Raw genomic sequence first — 16837 nt, 5'->3', positions numbered from 1 at the left:
CCGAGTACTGATTCAGCAGATCTGCCAGGGGGCCCCAGAAAAGTTGCCAGGTGGTGCTTATGCTGCTGGTCTGAGAACACTACTTTCAGAACCACTGAACTAGACTAATTGGAGGAATCAATGTTGAGTCTGTGCCTGCATATTCAAACCATTATTTTAAAGAGAACTATCAAATCAGGAAGAGAGTAGGGGGCAACTGTAAAGTTCCTACTTCTGAGTTTAATGTATACGTCTATTTTAATACTAAATCTCCAAGCAGCCTGAGGGCCACCATCTGGCAAAGATGTTGGCTGCTGGAAGTTAGACTGGTATGTGCAAAATGGTAAGAGAATCCAAGGGGATATGAATGGGGCACTTACAGCATCTTCCACAGCGTGTATCTATCCTATTGACATAAAACTCTAAAAGAAAAGGACAAAGCCAGGCTGCAGTAATTTGTGATTTTTATTATCTTTGTGAAGTCAGGCAACTCCAGGGGAAAGAGCAAGGTGTCCTCTTTGGCTCCTCTCAAAGGAAGACATTATCATTCTAAACTCTTCAACTGTATGCCTCTAAACCTTAATACCTGGCACCGATTTCATTATAATTGGAAGCCCTGGTTGAATGTGTCCTAGAGCGTGAGGCTTTAAGAAAAATGAGCGGCCACCTTTGGGACCCCTGACCCTGGTTTTCTGTCAGGGCAAGTCAGTTAATCCAAGTTTTTCCATCTGTGAAATGGGAATGATAATAATGTCCATTTCATGAAGTTGTTATGAAGATTAAATGACATAGTATAAAATGAATCTTCAAGTAAATGGAAGATGATGAGAAGAATTGTGATGATGATCATAAATACAGGCTGATGGGAAAAGCATGATATTTGATATTTTTTAAAACATGAAGTCCGTGTGGGCAGTGCTAATAAAACAGCGGCCATCCATTCTTGGACCACCGAAGACTTACCTGAGAGAGTGGGATACTAGAAGCCTCTCTCCAGAGATAATTTCCTGGTTTGCTGAGGATATGCCTTTGCAGTAGCTGCCCCATCTCATCTCACATCTTAGTATCCACAGCACCCAGAGCTTTCCAGACCACTGGGGGCATCCCATCTATCCAGCTATCCATCTACCTACCCATCCACCATCCATCCATCCATCCATCCATCCATCCATCCATCCATCCATCCTTCCATCCATCCATCCATCGTTCCATCCATCCATCTATCCATTTATTTATCTATTCATTTCCTCATCTATCCACACACCAACCATCAATCTGTCTGTTCATTCATCTCCCATCCATTAATCTATTCATCTATCTATCCATCTATCCACCCACTCATCCACCCACCCATCCATCCACCTACCCATTTATCCATCTATTCATCCACCCATCCATCTATCATCCATCCATCTGTTCAGCCACCTATCAATCTATCCACCCAGCCATCCACCCACCCACCCATGCATCAATCCATCTACCAATTTATGCATCCACCTACCCATCCATCCATCTGTGAATCCATTCACCCATTCATCTACTCACCCATCTATCCCCCATCCATCTGCCCATCCATTCACCCATCCATTCATCCACCCATCCACCCATCCATCCATTCATCCACTCACCCACCTACCCGCTCACTCAGACATTCACCTATCCATCTTTGTCTCTCTTTATCTTTCTCAGGTTAAAGTGCCACAACAAATGCACCAAAGAAGCCCCACCCTGTCATCTTCTGATCATCCACCGAGGAGGTAACTATTTAACACTTACTGCCCTAGGGGTAGGGGTGAGGTGGGGCTCCTGCAGGTCCCCCACATAGCTGTCCCATCAGGTTGGTTCTGAATGCCTCTTGATCCCCACATACTTCCAGCATTGTTTCTTTCTCTCTGACACCATTCTTCCTGACATCTGTCTCCTTTATCCTCACCTATGCCTGTTCTCCCTGTTTCTTGCCCCTCTACTGGTCCCTCTGACACTTTAGCTCCCTTTGTCTCCCCACTTAACCCCTGCTATCTCATCCTGTCTCCTCTCCTAATTTCTAGCCTCTTCTGTTTACCAATCCCATTGCTTTTCTTTCCACCAAAAAAAGAGCACTGGCTGGGTGTTTTTCCATTGTGTGTTCTCTAGATTTAATCAATTGGCCTCGCAAAAGTAGGCATGAGGAGGGGTATGTCTTGGGTCTGCTGGATTGGGCCATTTGTGTCCCATCTCCTGGGGCCCTAGGAGTATCTGGGTCAACCTGTCCACATAGGGAAGTAGCAGCCCTGGGAGAGCCGCTACCAGGATTCCACTGCAAAAGCAAGACGAATCTGGCTGGAAGGAAAGACAGAAGGAAAGGCTTTTTCCTGGCTGCCAAGGACTTACTCATAAGGGACACTGCCTTGGGAACTTTTGTAGTCCAGCTTTCAAAATAGTTCCCCTGATCCTTGCCCTATGGGGTGATCACCCCCAGACTCCATTATCCATATTGAAATTTATCTCCGAGGGGCTTCCTAGACCTGTGCTGCCCAATACAGTAGCTGCTAGCTACATTTGACTATTTAAATTTAGATTAATTAAAATCAAATAAAAACACAAATTTAATTACTCAGTCCCACCAGCCACATTTCAAGGGCTTATATTGGTACAGATATAGAACATTTTTTTGATTGCAGTAAGTTCTACTGCACATCGTAGGCCAGATCCTTGCTATTCAAAGCATTGTCCATGGACCAGCAGCATCAGGATCACCTGGGAGCTTGTTAGAAATGCACGATTTATGGCTCCACCTCAGACCTACCGAATGAGAATCTGCTTTTTAAACAGGATCTGCAGGGAATTCCTATGCACCTTAAAGTGGAGAAGCACTGCTCTAGAGCAGGAGTCAGACATAAACTAAGATGCCTACGAGGGCCAAGTAGATGTCCTAAATGAGAGAAGTTGGCCAGAGCGGGCTGTGGGACACTGGAAAACCAAAGTGCCATCTAGAGAGGGTAGCCAGCCACTCCAGCTATGTGGACCTACATTGCCAGCATTTCTGACATTTCCAACAAAAGCCCAAATAGAGAATTTTATGTGCCATATGCTTACTTTTTATTTATTCAATGTTTTTTGAGATGGAGTCTCTCTCTGTTGCCCAGGCTGGAGTGCAGTGGTGCGATCTCAGCTCACTGCAACCTCTGCCTCCTGGGTTCAAGCGATTCTCCTGCCTCAGCCTCCTGAGTAGCTGAAATTATGGGCACCCACCACCATACCCAGCTACTTTTTGGATTTTTAATAGAGACAGGGTTTCACCATGTTGGTCAGGCTGGTCTTGAACTCCTGACCTGGTGATCCACCCACCTCTGCCTCCCAAAGTGCTGGGGTTACAGGCGTGAGCCACCGCGCCTGGCCCATATGCTTATTTTTAAATGTAAGCAGTTTATTAAAATATTTTAAAGTCATGCTGGCTGCCTCCCTGCAAGCCCCTCATCTATAGGATGGACAGAGCCTTCAAATCACCAGGGAGCAACTTTAGGGTACAGCAACTTGCTAATCTGACACTGAGTCCTCCTTCCCTGTCCTCTCACTTTCCCACTCCCATCTCCCCTGGCCTTGATCAGTGCATATTCCTGGGAATCTGCCCTAATTTAGAATGAACCCAAGGGAAACTTAAAGAAGGAGGCAAACTGCTGCTGAAAGCACTGTGATGTGTCCCAAAGCCAACGGGCAGTTGGTTTTCGATGATCGTTGCATTGTTTATCTCCAAAAACAGAGAAAATTGCAAGTGAAGGCAAAGTCTTCAGCTCCCTTCTCTTGCCGTTCCCACCCCACATCCTTAATTGAGAACCATCTGTTCCTTGAATAACTGTATACACTCAATGAGGCTATTTTAAAACCTGAATTCTCACCTCTCTTGAGACCCCGCCTTGGGTCAGCCTCATTGGAAAAATTGCCTCCCACCAAATTCTCCTCTGTAGAGGGTTTTGCTAGAGGCTGATTCCCATATGGACAGAAGCAGCCTGCTGGAAGGTGATGGCTTTCAGAGGCTGACATTTGAAGAAGGGCTCCCTCCCATCCACCCTCAAGGCCATGCCGCCTTTTGTTCAAAGGTGGCAGGTGTCTGTACATACAGAGCGAACTGAACTTTGCAGAAATCCACCAGCTTCTTGCTTTTTCTCTCCGTTGGTTGGAAGTTGAAAATATAGTCAGTTTCCATGGTGATGGCAGCTCAGGCTAAGCAGAGAAATGAAATCCCTGGGTCAATCCGGAGCTTAAACTTCTCAACCAACACCCTCCCCTCACCACTGCAATAAAGCAACAACAACAACAACAGCTAACAAGTAACAATACCAGGCATCAAATTTGATTTTGAGCTTCTCATTTTTGTCCCTTGCTGTGTTCCCTGTGAGTAATAGAAGTAACAGAAGGGAGAGGGGCTTGGGCGATATGATTTGGATCAGGAAGCATTTATTTAGCATCTACTATGTGCCTAACTTCCTGGAACAGCTGTCTTTCTTTCAGGGATCCAAAGTTTTTTAGGACAAAGTGTTTCAATGTGCGGCAGGCTGCTTAGGCCTGAGAAATCCCAAAAGGAATGAAAGATGATCCTAACACAGAGGTTAGAAAGTTAGGGACAGGGCACCATGATGAGCTTGTCCACTCATCACAGGCCCTGAGAAATCAGGAACCTCGTGTATTTAAAATGAGTTTTGAGTCTGCCAATAAGAAACAATTATGGTATTTTTAAAAAAACCTGATGGCTTTAGTTTTATTATTATCGTCTTAATTGTCAAAAGTCATATATGGACAATAGAAATATGTTGCAAACCTCAGAGAATACCCTGATCCTACCACAGAATGATTATCACTTTTAGTGAATTGTCCTCCAGTCTGGAGGGTGGGCCTAAGAGGTGGGATCTGAGCTATGCCGTCCTGGCATAACCGAAGACAAAGTGATACTTAAACTCCCAAATCAATGTTTTTACCCCTACGGATCCAGCAAGGTTAGTCCGGACAGAGTCCGTTCCGTGTGACATCAACAACCCTCTACGGAAGCCACCTCGCTATTCAGACCTGCACATCAGTCAGACGCTCCCCAAAACCAACAAAATCAACAAGGTAAGGCTGGGCTTCCACTGGGTCTCGGCATGTGGGGCTGGCACTGCTGGGTGAGGGGTAGGAGGGAGGAAGGGTTGATCTGGGAGTATGGCGCTCCCTCCTAGCCCATCTCGGCTCCCCTAATTCTGTGATGTTTGTGTTGACTAAAGCTTGAGGGACATCCAGAGATCAGTGGAGAGATTTGTGTGCCAGAAATCTAATTTAGAAAGAGGGCATGTCGGAATGAGAATGGATGAGGGTGTCCAGGAAGGCACAACGGATGGGAGGAGAGACTTAAAAGGAGTTTCCTTAGTGGTCCAGACCTCACTTGCTTTGCTCTTTGAGAGGTTTTGCCATCTGTATTAGTCTGTTTCATGCTGCTGATAAAGACATACCAGAGATTGGGTAATTTATAAAGAAAAAGAGGTTTAATGGACTCACAGTTCTATGTGACTAGGGAGGCCTCACTATCATGGCAGAAGGTGAAAGGCATATCTTCTATGGTGGCAGACAAGAGAGAGCTTATGCAGGGAAACTCCCCTTTATAAAACCATCATATCTTGTGAGGCTTATTCCCCATCACGAGAATGGCACAGGAAAGACCAGCCCCCATGATTCAATTACCTCCCACTGGGCCCCTCCCATGACATGTGGGAATTGTGGGAGCTACAATTCAAGATGAGATTTGGGTGGAGACCCAGGCAAACCATAACACCATCTTCCAGGACCAACTTTGCAGATGGTTCTGGGCTTTCTGACAAATCTGTCAGATCAGACCTCCAAGGAATAGGGGTCTATTTCTGAGCTTCTGGTAGAGGCTGGATGGGTGGGTTTTCTTTGGGGGCCCTGAGCTCTGAGCAACAGGCAATTTGGTTGGCTTCTACCCTCAGACAGGTGGTCAGCAGTGGGCCCCTCTGTGCATCTTTCTTTCAATTGTGGCCTAGAAATTTCTGGCCTGATTTCCGTATCCTTTATTTGGTCTGCTGATGGGGCTGTACCAAATCTATCCCGGGGGTATGCCCAGCCTCACAGTAGGAGGCAAAGGTTGCACACACCAGCAGGTGATTTTCCAAGCATCTCAAAGCTTGCATGCATTATGTCGAAGGTAGATGTCTTAGTCCATTTGCATTGCTATGAAGGAATATCTGAGGCTGGATAATTTATAAAGAAAAATGTTTATTTGGCTCTCAGTTCTGCAGGCCGTACAAGAAGCCTGACACCAGCATCTGCTTCTGGGGAGGCCACAGCCTGCTTCCACTCATGTTGGAAAGTGAAGGGAAGCACGCATCACACGGTGAAAGGAAGGAAGGAAACGTGCATGAGAGAGAGAGAGAGAGAGAGAGAGCAGAGGGGAGGGAAGGGGAGAGGAGGGGAAGGAAGAGAGGTGCCAGGCTCTTTTAAACAACCAGCTCTAGCAGGAATTAATAGAGGGATAACTCACTCATTACCGCAAAAAAAGGGACCAAACTCTTCATGAGGGATCCACCCCTGTGACCCAAGTACCTCCCACTAGGCCCCACCTCCAACATTGGGTTCAAATTTCAACATGAGATTTGGAGGAGACAAATATCCAAACGATATCAGTGGAAAAAGCACATCAGCCCAAGGATCGGGAGGGCACTGACCTGTGTTCAGGTCCTAGAGGAACGTCATGATAGCTGACTCACTATTCAATGGCAACACACAGAGAGAGGATTGCCCCCTTCCCAATCCATTTCCCACACAGCAGCCAGAGTGATACTTAATGAATGTAATTTGAATTATGTCATGCCCTGCTTAAAAACCGTCCAATAGCTTTCGACTGCATCTAGAAAACAAATCAGACTCTGCTGCAGCCTGAAAGCCCATGCATAATTTGGTCCCTCCTCTATCTCTGACCTCTCCTTCCATGTCTTCCCACAAAGCTTGTGTGTCCCTTTGCTCTTAAGCTATCTCACCCGCCATTTTTATCTCGAAGCCATTTACCATCTGGCTCCTTGTGGCATAATTTCAGCAGCTGAGTGAAGTTGGCTTCTGGAATCAGGCAAACCTGGCAGCCAGCCAGGGCTTCCTTTGCTTATTAGCTGTGAGACTGAGCAAGTAACTTAATCTCTCTGAGCCTCAGTTTTCCTGTATGTAAAATGGGGCTGTTCCAGTTATCTACTGCAGCACAACAAACCACCCAAACCTAGTGGCGTACGACAATCATCCTTTTATTATACTCACAGAATCTGTAGGTCAGGAATTAGGACAGAGAGCAGAGGGAATGGTTTGTCTCTGCTCCATAATGGGAATCAACTGGGAAGACTCACACAGATAATGGCTGGAGTCATCTAAAACAGGGATTGACAAACTATGGCCCACAGGCCAAATCCAGCCCACAACCTACTTTTGTAAATAAAATTTTATTGGAACACAGCCATACCCATATTTCTGTGGCTGCTTTTGTGCTATGATGTCAGAGTTGAGTAGTCATGACAGAGACTGCATGGCCTGCAAAGCCTAAAATATTTACTGTCAGATTCTTTACATAAAAGGTTTTCTGACCCCTGATTTAGAGGCTCTTTCACTCCATGTCTGGTGCCTGGGCTGGGTTGAGTCAAAGCCTGGGTTCAGCAGAGATGTCAACTAGAGCACTTGTATATGGACTTGCTGTAATGCTTGGGTGTCCTCACAATATGGCTGCCTCAGGGTAGTCGGGCTTCTTACATGGTAGCTCATGGCTCAAAGAGCAACTGAATTAGCAAACAGGTGGAACTTTGACAGTGTCACTTCTGCTGCACTTTACTGATGGAAGCAGTCACAAGCCTGCTCAGATTCAATGGGAAGAAACACAGACCTCAACTCTTAGTGGGAAGAGTCCACGGATTTGTAGTCGTGTTTTAAAGAGCCCGTGGCAGGCAATAAGAACACCAACCTCAGACAGTTGTTATGAGGATGGAATTCAATAATCAACATTTAAATGCACTCAGTGTACTTCCTGGCCCATAGTTAATATCCAGGAGATTCTAGCTATTATTATCAGCTTAAATTTGGGGGCCTCTGATCAAAACATCAGGCCGCGTCCACTTTTCCTTTGTTATTGGCAAAAGATATAGGTCTCTAGGAGAGGGGATCCCCACTGCTGGGAGGGCTGAGCAAATTCAAATGGCGAGGCTTCTGGGAAGTATAATAATTGTGCATCCCTTAGAACCCATTCTTTCCTTTGTGACATTTTGAGGGACGAGGAGCTCAGAACCACCTTGAGACCTTTCTCTCTGGCTTTACAGGCACAGTGAGCCTCTTGGTGTCAGATGAGACTGAAACATAGGTCAGATAGATCAGTGACTGTGACATTGTTCTGCTTGTCTGCCAGCAGGAGAATTTGATAAGGGAAATAAATTAACCTCTATTAAGAAAGCAGCTTTGACATGAAGGTGGACAAGATCTATCATAGGGCTGGGTTATTTTTCCCCTCTTTCCCTTCTCACTGGCTTCACACAGATTCTTCTTGTCAGGCAATGATGTGGTTAGTGCAATAAATTTCTGAGCCAATTTGGTCTGAAGATTTTTTTTTTCACTGCTCTTTGTCTTGTCTCCTGTCTAGTTCAGTCAATCCAGGTTCACAAAGGCCCTGCTTTTTCACCCAGCACAGTGGTTAGAGTGTAGATTTTGGAATCAGGAAGTCTGAGCTTGCAACTCAGCTTTTTAACTTGCTTTACGACTGTGGGCCAGTTATCTCAAGATCTGTCTGCCTTAGTTTTCCTTTATGTAAAATAGACATAATAGGAGGTATCATTGGGGTTGCAGACAGGATTAGATGTATGATATGTATAAAGGATTTTAGTCAAATTCTGAATACTCAGGGCATGGAAGTAGCTTGATGATGAAGAAGACGGAGAAAGAGGAGAAGGAAGAGGCAGGAGGAATAGGAAGAAGGAAGGAGGAGGCAAGGAAGGAGGAAGAGGAAGAGAAGGAGAAAGAAGGAGGAAGAAGAGGAAGACAGAGTGGGGTGGATGAGGAGAATGGAGGAGGGGGAAGGAGGAGAAGCAGCAACAGTAGCATCTGCCAATTCCTTATGGGACCGAGCTACAACCCTTGTACTTCCACATCAAGCCATCAAAAATACCATCTGCAGTAGTGGCAGAGGCTGAATCTCTGCCTGCTGTATTCAAGCTGTTTGAAGTGGCTGCATGCTGGTTTGCTTTTGTTGGTTGGTTGCAAGGTACAGAGACCCACCTAGGCTGGCTCAGCAAAATGAGTTGTCTTTTGTAAAGGATGGACATGGGGGCAATTCAGGGAAAGGGAAATAATCATTTAGGAGCTGGGCCTCATGAAACTAGACATGGAGGATGGTCTTTAGCTCAGTCCAGCTCCTTGGACCCAAAGCAAGCCCATAGGCCATTGTTCTGATCTTCCATCATGACCCTGACTTAGCTACTCTTTATGGGTCTGCTCTGATGTGTTGTTACTGTTGGCTGGTTTCCTCATCTTCTACTTTTGTCTTTCTTTCCTCTATCATTGCTTCTGCCTCCATATAGTTCCTACTCCTTATGACCTTTGGCTTCTTTGTTTTCTGGCCTGTTGTGGCTCCCCTGTTCTCTTTGAACCTCATCTTATCTCAGCCTTTGCTCCTAATGCTCTCTGCTCTTCTTCCTAATGGCCTATCTCATCATTCCATCCCATATTATAGGTCACTGGTCAGCTGCCATTATGCTCTGGCCTATGATCCTGTGTTGGGAGTGGGCTATGGAGGTCACAAGATAAGTGGTCACAAGACAGTCCATTGAACAAAGGCTGTTGGGTTGGAGGCTGAGGACAGTTTCCTTAGAAAGTGTCCATGGGAGAACAATGACCATCACCGCCATGTCCAAATCAGTGCTCAGCTGGCTGAAGTGGAAACCTGGGTGATGAACGTGCTTCTATTTGAGTTTCAGAGTCAGATGTGAATTTCTTATTACTTGGCACAACCTTGTGTTTCTGCTTCTGAGCCATGACTTGGGACCTGTGCCACTAATGCTCTGTGTGACTCCAGGAGGCCGTTCCTCCCACCTTACAGTCTCAGCATCCCCTCCTACAGAATGAAGTAGTTGGACTGGATGGTCTCTGATGGATGTTTCCAGCTCTCATCTATGTTCAGAAAGAGGAATTATGCCATTAGCCTTTCCCTGCATGAACTGGTAGAGTTTAATAAGTTTCCTTCTGATGGAACACAACCGCCAGCTGCTGGTCCCATTCAGACACAGATGTGGGTTTAACCTGCAGAAGAGATTTTCCCTCCTGTTGTAACAATTCTGCCAGGATAAGTGAGTACCATATGTATTAATGAGTCTGTCCTCAAAGAGGTAGAGATAAGTCCTTCCACCATAAAGACAATTTTCTCTCCTCTCCCTCTTTCCCTCTATCCTTTCTTCCTTTCAATTGCTTAGGTCATTCATTCATTCATATAACATTGATTAGTTACCTCCTATGTTTTTGTTTCCGTGCTTAGTTTTGCAGATTCCAAGATGAGTAAGTAACAGTCTAGTGGGAGGAAATAGATCTTCCTCCTCTATTCCTCTCTCCTGTTCTTCCATACAACCCTTCCTCTTTCCATTTCTTCCTTTCTTTTTTCTTTCATCCAGCACACATTTACTGAGGGGCCACCATGTGACTGTGTGACTGGCTCATTGCTAGGTGCTGATGCATATAACATACTCCCTGTCCTCAGGGAGTGCCTAGTCTAGAGGATGAGACAGATAAGCTGACAAATGTCCATGTAGAAGCACAAGCCTATATGGTTTTTTTTTTAAAGTTAGACGATGACCATGTTTTTGCAGAGCATCTATGGAAACTTCTTGAAATTTTCCAAGAAGTTCAAAGAGCAAGGCTTGGGAGGGTGGATAGATGCCTGACTTTCTTTTCCTCGTGTAATATAATTGGCCCCCAACTTCCTTGAAAAACCTCACCTGCCCCCTGGGCCGAGTGGGAGCTTCTTTCTATATCATAGTCATAAATGATAAATCTTCACACCACACGTCACTGACATATTATTCCTTACACTAATATGTCCATTGTTATGGAAATGCAATTACCATTAGATAAATTAAGATAGAGTGCGAAGGCTTCCTGATGCCTTTCTACTAATGTTGGATCAGACTTACCTTCAAGGTGGTCTTGCGTGGCAGGTGGTTAGAATGAACTAGAGCATAACCTTGCCTAAAATAGTAAGACTATGTCCAAGTGGACAGATGTTCCCTGCCTTCTACTGGGACTCACATTTATTTCTCCCACACAGGGTCAGAGATCAAATTGGGGAGATCTGTTATTCCAAGGAAAATTCTATAGCTTGGGAATGTTAATTGTCCATGGGGCCAGTATCCATTTGTTTGTCTACACAATCATAGTTGAGTTTCCCTTTCTCGGAGACTCTCTGGAGAGAGTCTAGTTTCTCCCTCCAGAGATAAACACCTAACTTGCAGGTTTGCTGCCAAGATTAAATGAACTAACAATATTAGTTACTCTGCTTCCAGGAAGATGGAGTAATTGTACTTTTCCATATTCCTCCCACTAAGTGCAGTTGACCCTTGAAAAATGTGGGGGTGAGAAATGCCAACCCCACCCCCACAGTTGAAAATCCACATATAACTGTTGATGCCCCCAAAACTTAACTACTAATAGCTCACTGTCGATCAGAAGCCTTACCAATAACACAGAGTTTATTAACATGTATTTTGTATGTTCTATGTCTTATATGCCATATTCTTACAATAAAGTAAGCTAAAGAAAAGAAAATGTTATTAACAAAATTATAAGGAAGAAAATATATATTTACTATTCATTATGTGGACACAAATCATCATAAAGGTCTTCATCCTTGTCGTTTTCATGTTAAGTAGGCTGAGGAAAAGGAGGAAGAGGAGGGGTTGGTCTTACTGCCTCAGAAGTGGCAGAGGTGGAAGAAAATTCACATATAAGTGGACCATTGCAATGCAAACCTGTGTTGTTCAAGGGTCAACTGTACAGCTAAAAACAATGGACATTGTATATAAAATAAACATAAGACCACCCTGAAAGAGGGCAAGAAGGAGGCAGGTCAGCTAGGGACCCAAGCAATGAGACAGTGGTGAGTTCCCTGAGACTTCTTTTTTTTTTTTTTTTTTTTTAAGATGGAGTCTCACTCTGTCACCCAGGCTGGAAGGCAGTGGTGCAATCTCAGCTTACTGCAACCTCTGCTTCCCGGGTTCAAGCGATTCTCCTGCTTCAGCCTCCCAGGTAGCTGGGACTACAGGCACCCACCACCACGCCTGGCTAATTTTCAAAATATTTTTAGTAGAGATGGGGTTTCACTATGTTGGCCAGGCTGGTCTCGAACTCCTGACCTTGTGATCCACCTGCCACGGCCTCCCAAAGTGCTGGGATTACAGGCATGAGCCACTGCACCTGGCCGCCTGAGACTTCTTTTAGCTTCATGTATCCCAGACTTAGAACTGAAGAAGCTGGCAACCTGGATGTGTCAATGAGTAAAAACAAAAAAAGCCGCAACAAAAGCCTGCCCCATCTAGTCAAAGGCCCAGGAAAGGGACAGCTTAGCAAGAAAACTTTTACCCAATAACCATCCTACCCCAGCCAAACACCACAGAAAAATCTGTTGCCCTACCTACCCATAACAGCAAAGATCAAGTAGGGAGTCTAGACTCCCATCCTTGTCAAGCTGAACCCTGGCATCCCAATCCTCCTGCCAGGCTGGTGTTAGAGAAGGCTGAGTAGGGACTGTCATCCCTGCTGATGGGAAAGAACACCCCCCCCCCTACCCAGCAATAATGCAGCACTCCCTCCCACACCTGCTGAGGTAGGATTCAAGGGGACCTAGTGGAGAGTCAGAGCTTTTACACCACCATCATTAACAAGTCTGCTCCCTGCTTTTTGGCATTCTTACCCCTCCCAGCAAGAGTGGTATCAGCAAAGGTCTATGGGGGAGCTGGATTTCAACCTCTGCCCAGCAATAATGAGGAACTCCTTCCCTCTTCAGGGACTAACAGAAGCTGAATGGAGAACTTAAATTTCTACCCATCCCTGGCAATAGCAAGGCAGTACCTCCCCTTTCTCTGCTAGAGCAATGTCAGAAATCCAGCAAAAACAAGATGTTTAAATAAGATCCAAAGTCTCACAACATAATACTCACATGTTCAGGCTTCAGTTGAAAATTACTTGTCATAGCAAGAAGCAGAAAGATCTCAAGCTGAATAGAAAAAGAAAGACAATCAATAGAAGCCAATGCTGAGATGACTGGGATTTTAGAATTATCTGATGACACTTTTAAAGCATTCATTATAAAAATACTTCAATAAGCAATTATGAACATTCTTGAGACTAATGAAAACGTAAGAAGTCCCTGAAAAGAAACAGAAAGTGTCAGCAAAGAATTGGAAGATAAAAAGAAGAAGCATTTAGAAAATTTAGAACATACAATTAGAAAATACAATAACCAGATAAAAAATTCAATGGATGGACTCAATAACAAGATGGATGGGGCAGAGGAAAGAATTTGTGAACTTGAAGATAGAGTGATAGAAATTACACAGTCTGGATAACAGAGAGAAAATGGCCTGAGCAGAGTATCAAGGACCCTTGGGGATTATAATAAAAAATCTAACATTGGTGTCATTGGTGTCCTGGAAAGAGAGAAGAGGAGAAAGAGGACAGAGCTGAAAACATTCTTAAAGAAATAATGGTTGAAAACTTCCCAAACTGGACAAAAGACATAAACCTACAGATTAAAGAATCTCAGAAAACATCAAAGAAAGTCAATTCAAAGAAATCCATGCTAGGATATGTCATGTCAAACTTCTGAAAACTGAAGACAGACAAAAGGATCTTGAAAGCAACAACAGAGAAACAATACTTTACCTATGGGAGAAACCATTCAAATGACAACAAATTTCTCATCAGAAACCATGGAGGCCAGAAGAAAGTGGCACAACATTTTTTCAAGTGCTGAAAGAAAAGTTTTCAATTCAGAATTCCATGCATAGTGAAAATATTCTTCAAAAATGAAAGAGAAATCAAGACATTGTCAGATGAAGGAAAACTAAGACTGTTTGCCATAAGTACACCTACACTGAAAGAATAACTGAAAAGTATTTTCTAAACAGAAAAGAAGTAATAAAGAATCTTGGAAAATCAGAAAACAGTAAAAAGTGTACAAATACTAGTAGATACAATAGTACATATACCTTCTCCTCTTAATTTTCTAAATTATGCTTGAGAGTTGAAGCAAAAATTGTAACACTTTCTGATGTGGTTCTATATATATGTACAGGAAATATTTAAGACAATTATTAAAGGAGGAGGGTAAGGACATAAAGGAAAACTTCACTCAAACTGGTAAAATGTCAACACCAGTAGACTGCAATAAGTTATGTATATATAATATACTACGTACAGCAGCCATTTAAAAAGCTATACAAAGAGATACACTCAAAAATACTCTAGCTATGTCAAGATGAAACTCCAAAAAATGTTTAACTCACAGGAAGGCAGAAAAAATAAAACAGAAATTAAAAATGAAATTGACAAACCTGTAGCAAGACCAACAAAGAGAAAACTCTGATTACAATTGTCAGGAATGGGATGGGACATCACTACAGACCCTGCAGTCATCAAATGGATAAAAAGAGATATCCTACACATATACATTTTATAGCTTAAATGAAATAAACCAATTTCTTGAAAATCACAAACTTCCACAACTCACCCAATATGAAATGTATAATTTGCATAGCCCTGTAAACATTAAGGAAACAGAATTCGTAATTTTAAAACTATCTTACTCCAAAAAAAGAAATCTCCAGATGGTGTCACTGGAGAATACTACCAAATGTGTAAAGAATTAACACCAACTGTACACAATCTCTTCCAAAAAATAGAAGAGTATACTTTCCAACTCATGATATATACCAATATTACCCTGATACTAAAGCCAGAGTACAAAAAAGGAAAACTACAGACTAATATTCTTCATTAATATAGATGTGAAAATTCTTAACAAAATATTTAGAAAATAGAGTTCAGCAATATATACAAGTAGAGTTTATTCCAGGGATAAAAGACTGGTTCAATATCTGAAAAATCAATTAACATAATTCACCATATTAACAAGCTAAGAATAAAAAATAACATGGTTATATTAATTGATACAAAAAACTTGTTTGACAAAATCCAACAACCATTCATGATAAAAGAAATCAGAAAAGTAAAAATGAGGAAATTCCTCAACTTGATAAAAGCACCTAAAATAATACTACAGCTAACATTATACTTAGTGATGAAAAACTGAATGTTTTCCTCTACAGCTAGGAACAAGCTAGGACATCCACTCTCACCATTCTTATTCAACACAATGCTGGAAGTTCTGGCCAACACAGTAAGGCAAGAAAAGGAAACAAGACATGCAGGTTGGAAAGGGAGAAATAAAAATGTCCTTATTTGCAAATGACATCATCTATGTAGAGAATCCCAAAGAAAATGCAAAAATCCCAAAGAATATATTGTTTAAAAAGTTCTTAGAACTAATTAGTGAATTCAGCAAGGTCACAGAATACACAATCAATACAAATTAGTTATATTTCTTCTTCTTTTTTTTTTTGAGATGGAGTCTCATTCTGTCACCCAGGCTGGAGTGCAGTGGTATGATCTCGGCTCACTGCAACCTCTGCCTCCCAGGTTCAAGTGATTCTTCTGCCTCAGCCTCCCAAGTAGCTGGGACTACAGGTGTGTGCCACCGCACCTGGCTAATTTTTGTTTTTTTTAGTAGAGATGGGGTTTCACTATATTGGCCAGGCTGGTCTCGAACTCCTGACCTTGTGATCTGCCCATCTCGGCCTCCCAAAGTGCTAGGATTACAAGCGCAAGCCACCGTGCCTGGCCCAAATCAGTTATATTTCTGTATACTAGCAATTAACATATGGAAACCTAAATTAGAAACATGCCATCTACAATTGCTGAACAAAATGGAAATACTTTGGTGTATATCTGATAAAACATGTATAGGGCTTGTACGCTGAAAACTACAAAATGCTGGTGAAAGGAAACAAAGATCAAAAGAAATGGAGACAGATACCACTGTGGTTCAGCCTGTATTCCGCACAAAGATATGCTAAAGTCCTAACCTCCAGGACCTGTGAATGTGATCTTTGGAAATAGGAACTTTGCAGATACAATCAAGTTTAGATGAGGGTATACTGGAAGGGTGGTCCCTTAATCCAATATGACTTTCGGCCTTATAAGAAGAGGAGAAGAGAAACAGAGACACACAGGGAGAGCACCATGTGACAACAAAGGCAGAGATTAGAGTGATGCAACTGCAATCTAAGTAATGACAAGAATTGCTAGCCACCACCAGAAGGTAGGAAGAGGCAAAGAAGGATTCTACCTAAAGTCTCAGAGGGATCCTGAGACACGGCCTTGCCAATACTTTGACTTGGGACTTTTGCCTTCCAAAATTGTGAGAGAATACATTTCTGTTGTTTTAACCCACTCAGTTTATGGTACTTTGTTACAACAGTCCTAGGAAACTGATACCCATACCATGTTCATGGATTGGAAGATTCAACATAGTTAAGAAGTCAGTTCTCAAAATTCATATATAGGTTTAACACAATTTATAACAAGATCCCAGAAAGATTATTTTTATAAATAAGGACATGATTATTCTAAAAGTTATGTGAAAAGACAAAGGAACTAGAATATCTACAATAGCTTTATTCTTTTGCAAAATAATAAAGTGAGAGGAATCAGTCTACCTGATCTCAGGACTTCTTATATAGATACAGTCATCAAGACCAAAGTGGATATA

The 16837-nt window shown here is 42.9% G+C and overlaps 1 protein-coding gene across 3 annotated transcripts in view; it reads left to right on the top strand.

Annotated features, from left to right (window-relative positions):
- The window catches only part of KSR2 (kinase suppressor of ras 2), a 517020-nt gene that overhangs the window by 410033 nt on the left and 90150 nt on the right, over positions 1-16837 (top strand). For 2 of the 3 annotated variants that reach the window (XM_019039457.4, XM_055358127.1), the window contains exons 8-9: positions 1669-1736; positions 4940-5064. In XM_019039457.4, coding sequence (XP_018895002.2) covers positions 1669-1736; positions 4940-5064 — 193 coding nt within the window. The remainder of the gene's footprint in view (positions 1-1668; positions 1737-4939; positions 5065-16837) is intronic. The other variant, XM_055358128.2, reaches the window with a different exon arrangement.

Source organism: Gorilla gorilla, chromosome 10 (genome assembly GCF_029281585.2).
Source record: "Gorilla gorilla gorilla isolate KB3781 chromosome 10, NHGRI_mGorGor1-v2.1_pri, whole genome shotgun sequence".
In the NCBI taxonomy this organism is placed as follows: domain Eukaryota; kingdom Metazoa; phylum Chordata; class Mammalia; order Primates; family Hominidae; genus Gorilla; species Gorilla gorilla.
Note: the sequence above shows the minus strand (reverse complement) of the source record. Positions and strands in the feature narration are given on the sequence as shown.